This window comes from Rhopalosiphum padi, chromosome 3, assembly GCF_020882245.1.
Source record: "Rhopalosiphum padi isolate XX-2018 chromosome 3, ASM2088224v1, whole genome shotgun sequence".
Taxonomy (NCBI): domain Eukaryota; kingdom Metazoa; phylum Arthropoda; class Insecta; order Hemiptera; family Aphididae; genus Rhopalosiphum; species Rhopalosiphum padi.
The window spans coordinates 33,680,228-33,703,489 of record NC_083599.1 but is presented as its reverse complement, the minus strand read 5'-3'; the positions used below and the strand labels follow the sequence as shown (position 1 = coordinate 33,703,489).

At 24.8% G+C, this 23,262-nt stretch overlaps 1 protein-coding gene across 1 annotated transcript in view; it reads left to right on the top strand.

Annotated features, from left to right (window-relative positions):
- The first annotated feature begins 2,096 nt into the window (after window positions 1-2,096).
- Window positions 2,097-23,262, top strand: part of LOC132924140 (monocarboxylate transporter 12-like) — a 57,109-nt gene continuing 35,943 nt past the window's right edge. Inside the window, exons 1-4 of the mRNA XM_060988263.1 lie at window positions 2,097-2,332; window positions 2,509-2,830; window positions 9,057-9,176; window positions 18,425-18,568. Of these exons, the coding sequence (XP_060844246.1) occupies window positions 2,698-2,830; window positions 9,057-9,176; window positions 18,425-18,568 (397 nt within the window). The 5' untranslated portion in view covers window positions 2,097-2,332; window positions 2,509-2,697. The remainder of the gene's footprint in view (window positions 2,333-2,508; window positions 2,831-9,056; window positions 9,177-18,424; window positions 18,569-23,262) is intronic.

Sequence of the window (23,262 nt, the reverse complement as noted above, 5' to 3'; positions counted from 1 at the left end):
ATATAGATTCGTTATTACGAAAGTGGTGCGGAAACTGTGCGACAACTTCGTATCTTACTGCGGGACAGTGGGACGGGAAGTTGCTCCTAAAATGTCATCGATTCGTCAGATAATGAAAAATTTGAGAAAACTGGTTCAACTGACAACTGTTGATCTCAAAAGTCCCGGTTAGTTTAAGGCGTCCTCGTGAAACTCATCAGAGAGAACTGAGAGGTATTATTAATTTTCTTGGTCGCACTTCGACCTGTCAGCAAGCTAGGGGAGGACAATCCAATGATATTATTTTTTAGTTAATTTAAAAAAGCATTCTTTTTGGGACACTGTACATGTTTTTTTTTAATGTTTTAATTTCTATAAACATAGCTCAAAAGACAAAAGTAGGCAAAATCTTTGACTACTTTTCGTAAATACAAAATGATAATACATATTACACATTTTGTGAAAATTTTAAGTATCTACGGTTATTCATTTTCCGGTTACACCAAAACAACAAAATCGATTACATCGAAAACTGGATTTGCGTAAATATTCTCGTATTCGTTATTTTTTCCCCGATTATAAACGTTACTTTTAGAAATGTTATACTTTTTACTCCCCGAAGTATACTAATTATCCAATTTACCATGGTACCTGAAAACATCCCTAATTTGAAAATCGAAGAATTTTTACTTTATTCATGTTCGCGGCTCTATAATATATATTATATACTAACTATGACTTATGAGTAAACATAGTAATGAGTAAGTTGTAAGTATTAAAGTATATAGACATATTATGGTATAACTTCAGTTTGAACTTATATAGAACCAGTGGGCAGTGATGTATATTAAGCTCAACCAGGACGGGAAAATTAAAAGTTTTTAATACCCATTTTTGATACGGAGAACTCGTAACTGTCCTACATTAATTAACTTTTTGATTTTTTTTTACAAAAATGTGTGTAAATTTATAATTAAGTTTCATGCAAATTATATTATTTTACTGCACAATATGATAGAATACTGAAATGTGTCGAATAATATTGACAAGCAGTTTTAATAAAATGAATGACAGCTATAAAAGAGATATATGGTTATTTTAATTAACTAATTATAAAACGAATTATTTTTTCTAGATAAAACAATCTCATCGTTATTATATTTCTAAACAAATTATTAAAACGTTGGATCTATTTGCGTGTATGATATGGTCATGTGTAATAAAATATATCCATATATTTACATTTATTTTAATATGAACAATAATTATATTATTGTTTCCTAACTTTACTATTAAATTATTCGAATTTTGAGTGTACTGATAAAAATTTTAAAATGTATCTACATAAACTAATAGTATAAAAATGTTTAATATATATTATATTACTACTTAGTAGGTACTTCATTTTATGTGCTTTTAAAAATAGTTCATTTTTTTATTTATGGTATTGCCGTATTGGTAAAATATATTAAGTATAATACTTCTAGACCCTGTTATTAAATATTTTATAATCGAATAGTAATTAATCGATAGCAAAAAATTAAAACGGACAATCGGTGTTACCCACCATCGATAGTACTACGTGGCGTTATCACTTATTTTCTTGCTGTTTTGCCGTGTACCATGTACTATGTAGTGTATAAGTGTATAACAGGTGTTTGTTAGAATAATGTCCGGTGCATGTACCGATGTACCTATAGTGTTTGAAATGATGTTCGGTAAATATAACAAACATTTTTATACTATTTGCTGGCGCGCCGCGAAATTTCAAGAACTTTACTCGGATAATCGTTCTATAGACGAGATATGATTCTTGTTCGTATGGCATCCAAAAGCAGGAAACGCGTTGAAACTCACAGTCTCAAGTCGGCAAATCAAACGCGTTGAGAAAGTCACGTTGCGGAGAAAGAGATGATCGACATGAACGATGTCGTGACGTCCGCGCTTATTAGACAAACGTTTGGGTAGAAGGGATAGAGTGAGAGACGAAATCAGCACGAGAATTTCGTCAACGATCGATCCACGGACGGTCGGACGCGGTATAATAATAATAATAATAATACAAACGGTGCGGGGACCGTTTCGCATCGGCAGGGCGTTGCGCAGCAGTAACGTCGAAATCGGCGGCGCGGTCACATGGTCGTCGATTGTCTGCGATAACGGAATGAAAAGCAGCAGTAGTAGTAGTAGAACAATAATGATGGTAGGGCCACTGATGCGTTTTCGTAATATTAGTTCAAACCCGATCCGTTCCTTCGATCAGTCTTGCGTTTGATCGGCCGGCTCGTGGTCCGCTCTGGTTCAGACGTCTTCTCGCTGCCGCCGTCTTCATTGCTGCTGTTGCTTCCGCCGCGTATGTAGTATACACGTTTTTAATTATTTTTTCCCCCCAAATTGTAACGTACCGGTAAACGGTTTCGGAGATTATTTTTTTTCATTTAAAAAAATATTTAATCCATAACGATTGTAATATTGGATCTCGCACGTCTAATGAATTATTTTATTATTTTATTTTTTTCACGATGACAGGTTATAAGGTCTATTCAAAAACGTTTCAAATGGTTACGGACCACGGTTCTGCCTTTCGTGCACTCGAGTAAATGGTACGTACGAGCACACCATTGCACTACCGTTCACGTCTGACCACACGATTTCGTTGACGGTTCGTTTCCGATTTTATTGAGAAGAAAATATACCCTTCATTTCCCACACGAGGCCATGGCAAACAAAATGCGGTCCAAGAACCCTCCGGAGAAGAAGACGCCGTCGGTGCCGGTAATCAGTAAACGACCCCCGGACGGTGGTTGGGGCTGGTTTGTCGTGTTCGGATCGTTCATGATACACGTCGTCAGTGAGTAATTTTTTTAGGTATTCTTAACAAATTACAATAATAATAATAATAATAATAATAATGGATCATTTTACTGACAGAAATAAATTCGTAAAAAAAATCAACACGCGTGATTTTATTATAATATATTTAATATGTTTACATTTTATATTCTATTTTAGACTCCTAATTCTCATTAATTTTATACTCGCGATGCCTTTTGGCACAAAGCCACTGTGTTGATCACATTTTTTTTTTTTTATATTATAATATCCTACATTCGTTTTAATGTGTGCTTAATGTATACTATATTTTTGTTCAATCTTGTTGGAGTAAAATTATCAGATTTTTCAGGCTTATACCTAATGTTAGTTTTCAATGTTTTAAAAGTATTTGTTATATTTACACATTATACAACAAAGATACAATATGATTAGCCATCCTTTATTTTATTAGTTTTGAGAATTTAAAAACGTTTGAAACATAAAATTATAGGAAACAATTTTTTTTTTTAAATGCCTGTATGAAGTTTTGAATTTTTAAATATAATTTTAGTTGCTAAAAAATATATATGATAAAAGTAAACATTGTTTTAATTAGAGTTTAAAATATTATGTCATAGCCTAATTTTTAAATATGGATGTTATCGATGAAGACCGTTATGAATTGTGTGTTTATATACTTGGTCTGTTTCCAATTCATAAACCTACTGTAAGGTTTCTATTTATTTTAGTGTTATTGGATAAGCAATCAGATTTTAATGATTTTTAAAAATTAAGTACATCAGAAATTAAAATTTCTTTCCTATGTATATATGTATTAGTGAATAGATATAGTTAAAAATACTTTTAATAAATATTTAAGAATTTATTTTTCTAAATATTGGTAAATCTCATTTTTAATTAGTCCATTTATTGTATCATTTTGTATGAAAAAAAATGATTCAACTTATATTATTCATATTGATTTAAATTTATTGAATGCTAATAATAATCTGAGCATAATATCTATGAATAGTTAGATTACTATTAGATCATTTCAAAAATCAAATTAGTTTAAAAATAATAAACTTGTCTTTTACCTAAATGTATGTTTTTGAAAATAAATAATTTTAAAATTATGTTCCATCATGTTAATTATGTCTTGGTTATATTGTATTGAGTATTATATGTAATACATAATAATACCAAAAGTTAAAGTAAATGTGAAATTAGTATAACATGTATTTATATATTATTCACATGAAAACCATAGTGTATTAATGGGATATAAAAAAATATTCTGCTTCAGCATATATTTTTGAAAATTAATAGAATGTAAATTTCTATTTGCACTTGTCATAGTTCAAACTATTATTCCTGTAACTAATAATTTTGATATGATTTCAGTGCAATGTCTTACATTGTAATATTTATGTTAATAACTGTGATTGTATGGGTTGTATGGTGTATTAGGTACCTGGTGTTGTTTATTTTCTATTTCTGAACTTAACCTATAATTTATCTATATATTTAAAAAATAAAAGAATACGGGTTGACATAGAATTTACCGATTGTCTATGTTCATTTTTGTTATAATATTTTATTGTTTTAAAATTATTTAAATATTTTATCTAATAGTTTGGGTTTATCTTGCTAATTTCCACTAACGAGTACATTGTAGGTCAATTTTTATCATAAAATTAATATTTTACGAGTTAAAATAATAATTATTAATAAATATAAATATGATAATATTTGTCTTTGAATACGTTCTGATTTATTTAAAAATGTATTTATTAGATTTATTAAATAGAAATGCTTGGTTATTGTGTAATGACAGTTTCTGAGATTAAATTTAAGTATGATAATATTAGACCTCATAGGTCGGTATCATTAAATTCTAATCAAGAACGTCTTGACAGTTATGTAGAATAGATAAGAAAGTAACTTAAAAAAAAGAATCTATAAATGTGTATGTATTTATGTATACATATTTGCATAATATATGAATAATAACTAATAATGGCAAGTAATGATTGATTAATATTAGGTATATGAATTAAACTAATTAATATTTATTTACATGAGTTTAGTTATAAGATAATTGATGCATAGATATTGTGCAAGCACCAATTATTTAAATTACCTTATAAGCCATAAAATATTTTCTATCTTATAAATTTAGCAATTATTTATTTTGTGATATCAGTAGTTTGATTTATAATTTAATATTTATTAAAATTATGATTTATAATAAATTTATCAGTGTTTTAAAATATTTTAAGTTGAGAATAAGTTAGAAACTTAAAACCAAATGTGCTAAAAAATAAGTGAACTACTGGATTATGATTATTAACCTAACCTATGTGGTATGACATATTATTTATTTATAATTTATAAATTATAATATTTTAGTTTTTAATTTTCCATATTCTTAAATTATTTCATTTAAATAAAATGTGATTTAATGCAAAGTTATTTATTTGGTAGGTTACTCAAAAATAAATTAATGTTTACAGTTTTACACATTCTATGTACTTTATTGTCATTATTTTACATAAATAAAATGTTATTGAAAGATTTTTTATTAACTAAGTATACAATTACACAAATAATGAGTACTAAGTGCTAGATTTTTATTTAAATGTATATACATCTATTTATGAAAAGCTGTAGTATTTTTTTCATAAAAATTTGAACCCTTATTATAACTTTTTTAAACCTCAAGTTTTGTTTTTTGCTATGACATATAAAGTAGCTATCTTATGTGAGACTTAAATTTATTGAACATAATTCTAATAAATAAGCAACAGCTTATGTTCAAAGTTCAAACAATTTTAAAGTACAAAGTATTATCAAAATTCTCTTTGTAAAATGTACTACCGATGACTTTTATTAGCAGAGTGAATATTTCTTATTAAATAAGCGAATGGTTTACATAAATTACTCAAATGAAAGATTTATGACAGTTGACAAACTCATTAGTCATATTCATTATTAAATTATTTAAATACGCTATTTTTAATTATCATTAAACAGGAACAGTAATAGTATTATTTAATCAATATTTCATACTACAAGCTATACCAGGAATAAAAGATATTTTAAATTTTTAAATGAGTATAGAAAAGTAGTGTGCGGGGTGGACTAATATTTTTGAAATGGGTAAAATGCATTCCGTAGATAATTTTCAGTAACCTCGGTGCTGTGGACATTGTATTCTAGCCAGATTTTCTGGGTGCATAATTTCATTGCATAAAAATATTCTGAGATTTGTCTTCCTATGATAAATTCTTAAGGGGAGACATAAAAGTAAAAGCTTCTATTGAAAATCATTCTCTTAAGGACCTTTTGCGAGCAATCACAAAATAATTTAATGTTATTCTAATCAAAATGGTAAACAAGTGCATAAGACAACTTTTCACCTCATTTATGCCAGGAATTGCAAAAAGACGGCTTAGGTTATAGGTTAGCCAAAGCTTTAAAAGGTCATCACTTAGGCCTTAGATATTTTTCACTTTTAATTAAAGCTTTTATGCAATAACAAAATGGGATCATGTAAATAAAAAATTGTTAGAAAAAATTTAAATTGAATTTTGTTTAAAACAGTGATTTATTGACTTTTGAAAATCATTATACATCCTTCCTGTTAGACGGTATTTTTAAAACTGCTAATTTTAAAGTTAAAAATTTACAATGTACAAAAATGAAATATTATGATTATTATGGCAAAACTGATAAAGTAATAATTATTGATTAACCCAGAATAGATTTGCATATAATCAAATCTTATTGTATTTTTCATAGGTATTATTAAAATAGACTATTTATAGCCGTTATTTTTATTTTTATATACTAAGTCATTTTGTTTGTTATCTTGTACAAATTAACTAATATAGCTATTATTTAATACACTTGGTTATAGTTGATGATTAAAACATAAATTATAATTATACATTTTGATTGTTTAAAATTGCATAGGTAGATGTTTTTACAAACTAATACATTTTTAACGGTTTAAATTATTATATTATTTATTTATTCATTTATTTTTAGATTAATTCATTTGAAATTTTTATTTATACTATTCTACTATTCCACTATGCTACTTCAAATTATTTATTTATCTAAATATGATAGCCAGTAAAAGAAACATTTAAAAAGATATTAACACAATTAGGTATTACATTAATGACATACAATTAATTGTGTAATACTTCAGAATCTTAATTATTTAGATTGTAATTGATGTATACTTAATAATTTTCTAAATAAAATATTTAAGGCAGGCAATAGATATATGCTTGGTAGTTGATATAGGTAAGATCTTATGAAATTTATTTATTACAGATTCTATGTAAAATAAAGTACTTGGCTGTACTAATTTATCAATTTATACAGTATCTATATTTTAGTGTATACTGTATGCTAAAATATAAATATTAAATTACATATTTTTTTAAAGAATTCTTATTTCAGATTGCTAATAAATCAAATTAATTTTAATATTTAAATATTTTATCTTAAGTGGTACTTAAACTTATAATTGCAGTTTTCTTTCTAATACCTACTGTTGAAAACAATTTTAAATTAAATTAACATTAACATTAATTCTTAGTATATTAATATCTAGATGGAAACTAGTCTTCAATAATAAAAATTCAAATTGGTTGATTTTAATATCTCTATAATAAATGTATTCATTAACAATGCAATGTATAAATATTGAGTATTTACTATTAAAGTCGTGGACGTATAATTTTTGTTGTTAATAATAATATTATTTTGCCTTAATAAAATAACTATTAAGAAACTATAACTATAAAGAAATATTATTAAGTATCAAATACTTTTTGATTTTGGTAGGTTAAATTTTAAATTGGTACATCATTATTAACTATTTTATTAATAATACATTATTTATGTTCTTATTGAAAATAATTGTATGATTGAAAGAAAAATGCAAGCCTCTTCTGTTCTAGCTTCTATAAATTTCATGATGGACTTATATTATTTACTCATAATTATTATTATTATAACGGATTAGGTTCAATGTACATGAAATATTAATCACTTATACTATTTCATAAAAGGTTGGAAAGTATATTATTAAGTTTATTATTATAAAGTACCTATATATTGATATTTCCTGCTCTACTTAGAATCTAAAAATACATATAAATTTATTATATTTTAAAATTATTAATTTTACTGTATGTTTTTAATAAGTAATAACTAATAATTAATGAGTAGGGTTTGGTGTTTAAAACATCTAAAATAGTTTAAGTAAGCGCTTAGAAATCACTATAAAATAACTACACTTTAAAAAAGAGAACAATTAAAAGAATCATATCATAAAAAAATAGCCACCACTTTAAACTCCTAAAAATTAGATTTAAATTCATATTTTTAAAAAACATACTAGTATAAAATTAAAAATTGCAAAAACAATCTAAATTAAGCACTTAAAAACTTGATATTTGAAAGTGCATAACTTAAAGTAACTTGAATATAACTTGAAGTAACATGACTGAAATTGAGATAGCAGTCTGTTATATTTTATATCTAGCTAAAAAATAAACTAATGCTTTAAGACCTGTATCCTGCTAATAAGAAATAGTAATAAATAATAAGTAATGGCTTATATTCTTCAGACAATTGCAAGTAGTGTAATTAAATTAGATTTGAGTAATTACATATTTTTATAAAATAAATTATTATTTTTTTTTTGTTAGAAAATGTACTGGAAATAATTGATATTCTATTTTGTAAATAACTATAATTCTTGTATAACAACAAATTATAGAATTATTAAATAATACTGCCTATTAATATTTTATTTTTTGTAATTATTTATAGCATAACATAAAAAATTAACTTTTTACTAAAAAAAACAGTTAGGCATCTTTCTGATATTTTTTTTTATATTACATAAGTGAAATCAAACGATTTTTCATGTTTACTATTATATTGTGATAAATGATAATACATTTGTTTTTAAACAACAAATCTCTAAATTAAGTCTAAAACCATTTTTAGTAACAAAGAATAATAACAATGATAAAATAAATTACATGTTATGTATTAAATTTAAAAACACTAACATTTTATTAATGATTTTGATTTTTGATTTCAAATGATTGTTTTCATAAAGTTACAAATGTAAATTATTGTTGTTGGAAACAGTTATTAAAAAACAAATAATCAAAAAAAGAAGGTACCTAATAAATAATAATAATTGATGTTATCCATTTAATTTTTTTTAGCTGATGGAGTCACTTATTCGTTTGGCGTTCTATACACAGAATTCTTAGACGTTTTTAAAGAAAGTAAAGGGGCAACTGCGTGGATCGCATCTTTATTGGTTGGAGTTACATTATGCTCAGGTAACAGTTTAATATTTTAAATACATATTAAATGACTTGAAAATAGATTTAAGTTACTTTCATTAGGAAATTATAAAATTGATAAAATTGTAAAATAGTATCATAGTATGTTTACTATTTTAGTTTTTATGCTTCAAGAACTTTTTATATACTTTATTATCATAAAGATAATATAAAAGTAAAATAACTATCACAAAATAAATATATAATAATATCTAGATATTATATACGACCTTTAAAAGCAAAATTATCATACATAAAATATAATATTATGCTTTGTGTTTGTGGAATGTGAATTTTTCTTAAATTTTACTCTACAATAAGATATGGTATTTCTGAATTACAGATATTGCAATGCATTTTTACTACTGTTATAACACAGAATATTTTCTTACCTTTAAGCCTGATAATAGATCAATTCAACCTAATATTTAAATTAATAACACAAAATTTGAACTGCTGGATCTAAATATTGGTATACTATATGTTAGTAAGATGGAAATAATAAGTGTGGGGATGACTAGTATATTTATAGGTATTAATTATTTACTTATTTGTTATTTCCTATTCATGATACAATATAGATAGTTTATTATTGTTTCGATACAATTTTCAATTGCCAGTTATTAAGTTTTAAATGTAGTATATGTATTTGATTGTGCTATAATGCTATAATACAACTACCTAGTACCTAATACCTATGTAATTAATATACTGCATTTTTAACACAACAGATGTACGATTTTGTTTTACTCTTAACCTCAGCTCACTCTATATTTTATATGTGTATTCAGCTTGTAATATGATTATTTTTGTTCAGTGTTGCTTAAAAAAACAACTATATATTCTCAACTGCCACAATTATTGGTCTGATTTGAAAAATTAGTTTTCTCTCTCTTTTGATCGCCTGTCGCGTGAAAACTAGTGTAAACCGCGTGTACTAATGTGCTCACTTCTCAAATTGAATAAAATGATTAAACATTCGATGCTTGATGAGTTTTTTTATATAATGATTTCGCATCGCAAGATGTTCTTCGGCATTAATCATTGACTTGGTTTAGTTTCACATGCTAGTTTATAATATAATAAATATTTAATATACATTATTAATTTTATTAATTTTATAATAATGTGCACTTCACCACCAGTAATACGTACTACAAATGTTATTCGTATCCATTCTCAAGTACATATAATATGTATTTCTTATTAGTTTATCTAGTATAAGTTATTTGACATTCTTATATTATAATATATATTGCATATAAAATACTAGTAGAAATATCCAATATGAATCCAAACAGGAGTAAGCGTCCTGCGCATGCTTAGAAGGAGTACTCTGATTTTATAGTGCACACTGCACATGCCTCAGGCGGTACGGCTATTGAGATGTAGACGGTATATTATACTTGTATTATAATATAGGTTAGGATATATTATATATTTATCATAGTAATAAAATTCGAATTTAAACACATCGCGATCGGTTCTTTCTCTTATTTTTTTTTCTTATTTATTGTTTTGAAGAGATGGGTCGTGGGTGATTAGTTTTTGTACTGCCACAGGGCGCCAAATTCCTAAACATTGGTGCATGCAAACCATGTGTTTCCACGGTATTTATCCTTAGACTAAAAACAATTGTATAGTCATGTAAATATAATATTATAATATTATGTGTTTATATTCCCATACTCTTATGCAACAAAACATATCATTATGATGTATATTTTACATTTGTGATCAAGATCGTCAAATGTTGAAAAAATACGTGGATCCAAATGAAGTAAAAAAAAAAAAAAAAATATTTGAAGTTTAAATCGTTAAAATATTTCTGTACATTATTATATTTGTATTTGAATACATTTTTATGAAAATCCCATTTTAATTAAATAATATCATGGGTGATGCAGAAAATGATATCTGTGTTTTAATCTAAAATGAATATTTTTCCAAGACTAATAATAATAGTAATAATAATAATAATAATGGTTGCACGACATGCGCACGCTGGTTCCGTTGTATAAACCGCGTGAATGTAGTGGAGATAGTAATATATTAATATATTATATATATAAATAATATATTATGCACGACGCGCATACTGCAGGAAATGGAGCTATTGCTTTATAATAGGTGTTATACCAATATCTAAACAAACATAAATTATAAAGTATATTCGTATGAAAATTATATATTTTGTAAATGTGGATTAACAGCTATATTTGCGACTTGATTATTTAAAAGTAGAAATAAAATTAAGTATATCTATAAGCAATTTGAATTTTATTTTATGTTCACCGACTAAATATTTTTGAGTTTTAAAATAATTACTAATCGATATTAAGTCGTTTCAATAAATTTTACGTAATTATTTTTAACGGATACCTACACTATCGATTTTTAACTGGACTAATAAAATTACAGTGTACCTCTAATAATTAAAAAAAAGATATATTCATAGTTGTAATATTTATTATATGTATTCTATATTCTATATAAATAGAACACGTATAGAATTTATATTTATTAAAGCTGCAATTATAGAGCTTAAGGTTATCTAATAAAATCATGTACACAAGTCCATAAAAGATTATGTGTTCATAATTGGTCATACTTTAACGGAGCTAGAAATTAATTTTTTTCTGACCCGTGTTCACTTTATTCATTTCATCGCGTATTTATTAAAAAATATACATATTGGCCGTTTATGAACTAATTATATATTCATGTTGAACACATTGTTATTTTATACATTATAAAAGATGTATTATAAGATTTAATGCAAAAATAAAACATGTTTGTATCAAGAATTATATAATCTATTAGTTTTGATTATAAATATATTATTGTATACTTAACGTATAAAATAGATATTATATTATGGCATGCATAATTATAATAGTATAATATAATTAAATTATAATGCATATACAATCAGTTTAAATGTTATTAAACATCATGGATTTCTAACATCAATTGTGGGTAATTTATTTTGGTGTTTACAACAATAAATGTGAAGGTAGATATATCTTTTCGGTAGTAACAATTAATAAAAAAAAAGGGGAAAGTAGGTAAGTACTCTACTGCAGTGTTTCCCAACTTCTTTTACTCACGGAACCTTTACAGGAGCTTGAACGTTTTGTGGAACCCCCATATAATTTTTGGAGCGATTCTATGTTAGAATCATAATTCAAATCAAAAATATTATTAATTAATTTATATTTTCCCAAATTTCTCACGGAACCCTTGACACCAGCTGACCGGAACCCTTAGGTTCCGCGGAACATCAGTTGAGAAACACTGCTCTACTGTATAGTAGATGGCGAGTGAGACTCGTCATTGAGGAGTAAGTCACTGTGATCAGTGTTCAATTTGAATGCAATGATAAATCATTACTTACAAAAAACGATTATTATTCTTAGTTCAAATATCTAATTTTGTTCAAATTTGAATTTAAAATTTCTATAACAAATAACAGTATTAATAATTTTTTTAAATTGTTTGATTACATATTATACCTATAAAAATTTAAAATTTTATTTATTATTTACTACATAATTATTTGAAAATTTCCGTAATGATTTGGACGAGTTATGTAAAAATTTGAACTTTAAATGTTTATAAATAAAATATGCGTATAATATGTATATTTAATTCCTTTAAATATTAAAAATATCAACTTATGATAACTTTGTATTAAATTTTCAAGTGTTTTGATCTAAAGAATTTTTTTTTACCGCCATTCAAAAAAAAAAAAATTAAAATTTTAAACGTCTATGAATAGCTCTAAAAGAATTGAAATATTAAAAACAAATATTATGTCATGTGTAGAAAATGATAATACAAAATATGTAGTGTGATAATTTTTAGTATTTATAGTTAAAAATATATCAAAAATTGATTTAGGAGAAATAGTTATTTTACAAATATCCAATAATTCCGTAAAAATGTTAACGTCAAACACTTATAAAAAATTAATGTGCATTTGGGTAGGTAAAGACATTTTATTTTATTATTGGTAGAAAAATGTTTGAGGAATATTTTATTAAATTAAAAATTTTCGATATAAAATAAAATTTTGTATGAATTAAAATCAAAAATAATGTTCAATATTTTCAAATTCCGTCAAAATTCGAACTTAAAATGTTTATATAGAAGACCATATTAATTATTTTTAATGTTATTAATAACGTAAAGATATTATTTTAAATTAGGTATATTAAGTAATAAATGCATATTGAAGTTTCTGAACTTGTAATTGTAATCGCATACAATTCTACTGCCTACAAAAGTCTTAAACCTTATATGGTAATTATACTACCTAGTTAATATGAAATAAACTTGTATTTGTACGCAGGTATAAACCTTGTAAATTGCAAGCATGTTGTATTCTAATATTTAACAAACCTTTCAATTTATTAAAGCTTAACTAAACTGTAAATTTATATATATACATACATATTATATTAGTAAAACAAAAAATACAATTCGGAGTAGTAAGCAAAGATATATATTTTCCCAAGTTTCTTTTATTGATCCGGTAAGTTGGATATCTTAGTAGTTTGTTTCGAATGTACAAAAACTATATGGTTAAATCAAGTTGTATTTCGTTCGTATTATCAAGTCATTATGAAATATTCGAATAAAACAATAATAAATTGTTATTACTTTGTACCTACATTTTATTTGTATTTTTAGTTTTTATTTTAGTTACATTGTTTATACGTTTATTTTATTGATTTCAGTAGATAGAAAAAAGTAAATAAAATATACATGAATATTAAACATAATCTGAAAATTGAATATAGTAAAATGAAGAGTGATGGTTATATCTTGAAACTTAACAATCACTAGGTATATTTATCATTATTTTTGATATCGACAATAAAAAATATAGTAATATTAATATATATGGATATTAAATAATTTTTATGCTAACTATAATTGGTTTGGATTTTTTTAAATTTAAACATTGGTGTGTTCAAAATTTATCAAAATTCTAACATCCAACGATTATAAATAAATATTGTGGTTATGCATTTTCAACATTTTTAATTGGCATATGAAGAACTTAGTATTACATTTTCAAAGACAAATTTTATATCGTTAATAATTCAACGAACATTTTTTTTAAAAATTATTCTGGTCATAAAAAAGTAAAAATATTTTAGAAATATTATTAAATATTATGTATATAAAAGATATACTATTTGGTTAAAAATTCAAGTATCTATGTTTTTGTATTCGTTTTTGAGTTACATAAAAAGAACAAAATCAAATTTATCTTAATTTTTTATTTATTTTTCTCGATTATTATGGAAAATTCTGGGAATTTTCAATGTTGATTTCTCAGAAGTACAAATTAGATTACATTTTCTACCAGAAACCGCCCTTAAAATGATTGACTGTAGCTTTTTTTCAACTAATAAAGTTTATTTAAAAAAAAAAGGTAAGCAAGTAGGTACCACTTTGCTGTATGTTAGGTGTTGAGTGGGTTATCGGTGTTAAATTTGAATTCAACGATTGATCATTGTATATTAAAAACGATTCTGAGATGAGACGATCAATTGAGCATATATTACTAAATACTAAGTATATTTTATGGTAAGTTTTTTGATATAGCTATTCAAATTATTTATTTTACTTATAGTGTTTCAGTAGGACCAGTAGGTTGATATGTTTTTTTAATTTTATTATTATTATAGTATGTATTATATCAACTATATAACTTAAAATGTAATTACATCATTCTGTAAATACCGTAATACAGTAAAAGTTGATTCTTAGTGTAAATATATAATATTATGAAATAAAATAAAATAAAAATGTTATTACGTATAGTAAAATTTATAATAATATAATATGTATAAGTTCTAAATTCCCCGAATGGTGTTTTTGATTTATAACAAAATAATTAACAAATTTATTCATCGTTATTAAAACACGTAATTTTGTTCAAATTTGAACTTCAAATTTTTATAAAAATTAATGTTTGTTTATTTTTTAGATTTTTTAGTTTTACTATGAAATACTTATCAAGAATATAATATTATATTTTAAAATTTTGACAATAAAAATTGATTTTTTTATAAATTTTTTACTATAAAATACTTAGTTTGTAATTTTCGTATTAGTCAATAGGTATATTTATCTTTTCGCTCAGAATTTAAAAATATAATGCTATTGCATATTATTTAAGTTTTTGTAAAATATATCTTTAAAATATGTTATACGTCATGCTTTTATAAAAATCTATCTTAACAATTTTAATCTTTGATAATATTTTGCGTATATTGAAATATATCAGAATGAATCTAGTCTTTTTAACATTTTCACTTGGAAATAATATGACATTCCATTTAAATCTGATAATATATGTATTATACATTATTTGTCTGTTTGCACAAAACTTTTCTTTATTATAAATTAAATAATATACAATTTGGACATATTCATCACATTATAAAATACGTAGGTTGGATATATTCAACAATGTCTCAAACTGTCAATTACATACACTTGTTAACACACAAGATTAATATTAACCTAGCAGTTATCTTATCTCCTGGTTGCTTATTATTTTAATTAAATTTTAATAGTTACAACTTTTGAGCTTTGAGTAATATTGTAGATAGTAATAGAAGTAATGCCTTTATAATTTTTCTAAATGAATAAATTAACCATAATTAAAATATATCAATTAAAAGTTAGTAAAAAATGAGCTGTTTTTAATTTGAATAATGCTTAAAAAACTGCGTTACAATAATAATTTATATTTTTTAATTTAATGTCTTCATACTATTTTACGTGTTAACTATAATTATTAACATCAAATTAAATATATATTTTTTATGTTTAAAGACGAAATATATTATACATTAATAACTTTTGGTGGTATAGTAATAAATGTTAAACTTTTATCTATTTATTTTGCTTGATTGTAAATATAATTTGTTTATATAAAATAAGAAATATTGATGAAAATATAAAAATTTGTTTGTGATTAATTGCCACAAAAGGTTTGATATGGATTTTATATGGTTTCCTTTATATTAGTTACCCTTAGTTTCCTTTTAAGAGATCATTTTATAGGAAAACCAATAACTGTTTTCAAATATTTTGACAACTGCCGCCATCAAATTAAAAATAGTAGTAGCATACTAATATTCTGGCACTGTCATTTTTTTCATAATATAACATCTAATTATTCTGTTTGGCATAATATCATCGCTGACAGCTAATTATTTCTTGGTCAATTATTGAAATGTTTATTTGTCAGAAAATTGTGCATAGGTTTATTGTATACTCATTAGCTACATACTATCCAAATGTATTAAATATCTATAATAATCAATGTATGATAATTGTCGGAAATAAAGTCATCTTACAATGCTTGTGGTGTATCCAATTTAATTGTGTATTCCTACAAATTTACCTATAAATATATTTTTACGAGTACCTTGTATGCATATTTTGTAAAAACTCGAGCCTTGAACTCTTCTTCATTTGTTTGAATCAAGAATACTAATTATATACTCGTACATATCTATAGATTACGTCGATAAACAATTTTCAATCGCTTATCGATCGATTATGTACAATAAATTGTTGTAAATATACCTATACTAATGCATATGATACTATCATTGTACACCTGAAAATATTTAAATTAAAGTTTAATTTCCTTTCAACGTTTTTGTCGTTTTGTGTGATATGTATTGATACAACAAATATGTATATAAGTATATACACGGTCTTAATGGCCACTATTCAAATTATGTTATTGTTATTTTAATGTTATTATTAATAACCGTAGCCAATGGTATATGTCAAACTAATTTTAAACACCATAATTTCATTGTCTATTACCTACCTAGTACCTTGTGTCTATCTATTTATTTGTTCGTTTATTTATTTTTTTTGTATATCAACACGTCGTTTGAACTAAAACTATGCATTTAACTTTAATGAATACGGTATTAAACATTTAATATTATGTATTTATATACTTTAGTAATATAAGTATAGAAACCATAACCTAAGTCCTTTGTTACATTCGGGGAAATTAAATAATTTAAAACAAGTATTCAGTGAGGTCTACATTAACAGATGAACTATAATTTATAAACTCGTTATGTAAAATTATTATTTTTTTATATATATATACATTATTGTGTAGCGAACATTAATTTATGTTTAAGATATAAAAGTTTTTTTTTCAATAAAATTAAACCTGTACACAATTTATTATTATATAGTAGTGAAATTGTGCATTTATTTTTGTCATTAAAGAAATAGATGTAATTTATAATTTCCTTTGTCGGAAAGTTATGATACGATGCTGCATTTCATATCACTAACAAAAAAAAAATATTAATTTTAAAAGGGAATGATTAAGAATAATATTATTTATTATAGGTATCTACTATATACTCGTATTTTAATAATAGTAAGTAGGTACTGTGCTTGTTTACATGTAATTAATATTCACGTAATCATGCGTATAATATATTTATACATCTTTGTCTACAAACAGTGGGCTGAGTAATGTAGATTTGACTATAGGTATTTAAATTATACCTCAGTTGCAATAATACAAGGAAAACACAGTTATTTAAACTATTAGTGTTATAAGCTGACACTACCGTATAATGATTGTCAGCTCTTCAATAAAAACTATTAAATACATTCATAAGTTTCTGGACGAACGCCATATTTGAGTATGAGTGGAATTCGTATAGACAAAGAGACAATGCAACAAAATTCTTTTTTCTTTTTTGATTTGTTGCATAAACGCACATTATTTCTTGGACTTTATTTATTAAACCAACATAATGTAGGATATTATTATGCACTTGCTGCTCTAAATTATTAATCACTATGCAAATGGTGTGATTTCATAAGAGTGGTGACGATCGGGGTGACGATTTAATGACCCACGAATAATGATGTATTTCTTAACGTGAAATATAATTTAACAACATGATTAACTAGCATTTTTAGTTAACCTTACCTAGATTTGACCTTTATATTATATTGGCAACACCGCATTTTAATCCCTAAACCTATCTGATTTAAACAAAAGAATAATTCCAATCGTTGAAGTACCTAGTTAATAGTATATTAAAGTATTTTTAAGTTAGTAGCTTATTTTTTTAAATTGTTATTAACGTATAAACTAACCACGTGAAATATTTATTTTTGAAAGGTGAATGATCTAACATAAATTGTATGATTTCTTTTTACAGGACCCATCGCCAGTATTTTCGTAAACAAATATGGTTGTCGTGTAGTGACCATTGCAGGAGCCATACTTGCGAGTATTTGCTTGATGGCCAGTGTATTTGCCAACAGTGTATTAATTCTATACATAACTATCGGAATAGGAACAGGTAAATTAATAGTTTTATTTTCTTATATTTGTATTATATGAAGCTGCAATTGTTAAACAATACTATAAAATAATTTTATAAGTCACTGTAATTGTGTAATGATTTTTAAAGGCTTCGATAATTTGACTGAATATTAATATTTAATATAAAAATAAAAACTAAAAGATTAAAATAGGTTACAACGGATACATCAATACATCTACATTAAAAAAAAATTATATTAGGAAGGTTATATGTATTTATTACTATCATTTAAATACGCAGACTTCTAAACTATACTTTAAATGTATATTAGTAACGTGTGTTATCAAATAAATTTTATATTTCACTTTTTTTTCGGTTGTTGAATTTACAGATGGATATTTAATATGTAATTAATATATATGTTACGGTAAATGACGAAAAATAATAATTTACGTAATTTACCGGTAAATATCGTTAATATCCATTTTTAATTTATATGAGTAGATTTTTATGTCAATTACCGGGAATTTACGATAAAAAATTATACAAATGGTTATTGTTGTATTTATATCATATTATATTAATAACTATTTATTTTTACATATTAATGATCCATGACATTTTGAATTACAAAGTTTACTTGAAGAACGACAAGCACATTTATTATTTTTACATTTAGTTTTGCAGTGACATCGTTGGTACCCTTGAGTGCCTGAAATACTGCACAAACCAGCTGCCTCTCGAAGAGTTAGCTGTTTTTCTTTGATAGATTTGCGCAAAAACATATTTATAGATAGTAGATACTAGAAATCTACCTAATGTAAAACCGTGCAGCAGAAAAACATAAAAGTTTTGTTATAGTCAAATTTTAGTATTATATACAACATTTACCAATTTGTTTGATGAATATCGTAATTAACCGGTAAATATCGAAAATCTCCATTTTGTATATATGTTTACGATAATTCCCGGTTAATTACGTAATTTTCATGTGTTACATCATTTACCGTAACATATATATATATATTTATATATGTTTTTGGTTTTTTGGTATATTAACTAAATAGTTGACATTTTTATTTCCATAGACATTTTTTCCAATCAAAAACAATGGTGGACGATCTCTAAATTATGTTGTATTATTTTTTATTGGGAGTCGCTAATTTAGTTTAGCTTATATATCCGTGATTTAATAGCGTTGTGCATACTATGCTATTTTTTACTAACGAATCTTCGTACTTCGAATAGTACCTATAATATGTATAATGTATATGCATGATGTTGAGAAATGTATTCTTAGTTCTTATACCAAAATAAAATAAATAAATATTCCTAGATAGTGGCATAGACTATAACCAAATATTTATTCAAATTTTAATATCTTAAAAATATTTTGAAAAATTCAATGTGTTGTATGGTTTAAATTCGAATACTTACTATTTTTAAAAACGATTAGCTTAACATATTATTATAGTACAAGTTGAAAGTTCTTAAGTTAATTTCGGTTAAAAATAATATATCACACAGATATATCATACAGATTAATATAACACTAAATTTATATTTATTTTCAATTTTATTTTTTATTAAAAAAAAGATTATTCTTCAACAATAATTTTTTTTTGCATGAAATATAAATACTTTTATTTTTCTTTCGTTTATCTGTGTTATTCATAGATAACTGTCAAACATTAAATTATTTAAACTTTCATTGGTTAATAAAAATAATTTTTACTTTTTAATTAATTTAATTTTAAACCGATTTCTAGGGAAACTAATACCTACTACATATCTAAATATTAACATTATTTTCGCTAATTATAAACTATATTTTATTTGTGTTTTTTTTTTATATATCGTATTTTTATGAAATAATTAAAAATATTTTTTGATTCTACTTATTAAATATCTTTAAACATTTTTTTATTTTACTATGTTTTTATAAAAACTAGTGTAATAATAACTTTTTTTGGAGCCATTATATTTTATTATTTTAAGTTGGGGTGCCGTAAATATAAAAAAAAACCTATTGGCAGGTAGATTGAACAAAAGTACGAAACCGGTAATGCAGTTAATTGAAACGTTCCGGAAAAATAATATAACAATAAACGCATTACATAAGTTCCCATATAATCCAACATTGATCGCGCACGCTCATTAACCTGTCAAAATATATAATTGTTAAATTTATATACTTACTCGTTTTAGTATAAGCTGGTTGTTTACGCGAACAATTATATTTCACTAATTAATTCCCCACCACTGTAATATCGATAGTAAAATAATAATTTTGTACAACAAATGATAATTATTATCGATGTAAATACAAAAAGACACACTAATTGTTTATATAATATACCAGACAATATTGTTGTCGGGTGTTATTATTATTATTAGTAGTAGCCTTGGATGATAAATTTTTGCAATGATAATTTTAAATTATAATCGCCTAAAGCGTATTATTTTTTTTCGATGTTTCGATAACACAATAATATTACACATGTATAAATAAGAAGGATAATGTTATTATAGTGTAAGTGTAATAAGCGTATTGTGTGGGTAAAAAAGCAATCTATTTTTTGAACTTCGGAATTAGGAGCGTACTGCTGCTGTTTGATTTGAGACAATTATGTCATAGGTACTATACATATTATATTATTTATTACAGTTGTGTAATAATTAAACTAGTCATATTTGGGTGTATCTCGTGTGGGGTGGCGCCGCACAGCAGCATACTTCTATGTACTCGTATGTTGTGTGTTCGCCGTTGAGACTAAATGTTTAGCCAGTTTGCCACCGTGGTTTTTTACGTCCACGCGCGTCTAAATTGGGCGTGTTGCCATTATCGCGCCGTACGCTTGGTATAATATTCGGACTACGTTGTAGCTATGTTCACCGTTTGATTATACACACAGATTTAAACGGGATCAAATATTATGTGTTCCACGACAGTCCGATTACTAATTATTACTAAGGCATTATGATGTGTAGTTGATCTGTTGATCGATTAAATTATTATTAATTAACAATTATATCTAATACTCGAGATTTGTAGTATAATGTTTAAAAAAAATATATGTTCATTATTTTCTTTTATTTGTGTAGGTGCTGGTGTGTGTGTATATATAGTCGTTCATAATAGTATTGTGTAACGGACAATGATAGATCATTAAAATCCATTAAAAACATATATTGTTTGCGAATTTAATTAATTTACGTATATATAGTATACCTATATATTATATTAATAATATTTCTTACATACTTCTAATACTCGACCGATAAAAAAAATATGTTTTAGGATATTAATTCGTAATAGACAAATGACAATAGTATTGTATATAGTATCGCGTTAACGATTTAACAATGGCGATGACAATACTATTGGGTGTCAACGGGTGAGAAAATCGAACACGGCGTAATAATGACTTTACTGAGTTTATTTATGACTAAATTATAAGCTCACTAGAGTCTAGAATTTAGGTGTATACACTTACATTTAATTTTAATTTTAATTGTATTATTAATATTATATATGATGTATTCGTAAAATTTTTGATATTTTTTTTACTATAAGTTTAACACATAATAATTATATTATTACATATTTCAAAGGTTTGGTATAACCTATAACTGTATTAGGACTTCAGATACATAGGTGAACTTATAGGATTTGATATTATGAGAAGCTATAACCTATTATTTTTATACTTTTTTGTCCTAGATTTATTTTCTGATATAATTTATTATCAAGTTATAAATAAAACATATTAAAATGCTTCTTTTTTAATCATCTTGGGATTTATAGACAAGTTTATCACTATTACCTACTATAGCCGGGTTCGGTAAATATATTAGAAACGTTAGTTAGAAGCACGTATAATTAATTTAGTTAGGATTTTATTTTTTTAGGGTCCTTTGAATTATAATTTTAAACCAAGCTTCAGGAAAGAGTTCAAATATTTATTTCTGTTAATATATTTATTATTATACGCATAATCAAAATTAAATTATTTTATAGTGCTACGAAAAACTATCGTATGTTTTTTTCCAGATTACCAGAACTATCGTATTTTATGTGGCATGTCTCATATTATGTGTATGTGTAATATGCATAAATAATTATAAAATTATTATTGTACCTATTAGGTATAATGTTAATTTTAAGAATTAAAAAAAGTTAGTAAATTTAATTATAAAATTACAACAAAAATATATTTTTGAGTTCTTACTTCTTACATACTTGATTAATTATAATTTACAATATAATGATATAATTATTATCCTCCCGCCAGAAATATTATACTAGTTAGATAAGAAATATTCAGTATGATAATATAACGAGTAGATAAAATACGATAACAACGATGAATTGACACGTGTAGTCATTAATAATCGTAATTTATTCTTACGATAAAAAGTAGCTACAGTTTTGACTAAATGAAGTTGATCACAATCCTAGGTTTGTTTGGGAAAAGCCGAAATATTATATTATGCCCAAGTATTGCGTGTGGTTCGTGTTTTGTCCGATTTCGATTTTTGTTTGTAACATATATACTATACGTGCATGGATATGTGGATGACTTATCTGTATGGTAAGCATTATTATTTATTATCTATTTTACACATCCGTAATCCGTTACACTGCTTGTAGTCAACTAGAATAAATACTTCTTCTGCAGAAGTTTAGAGTTGTTAGGGGAAACTAGAGAAGACTTTTAATCTTTAAA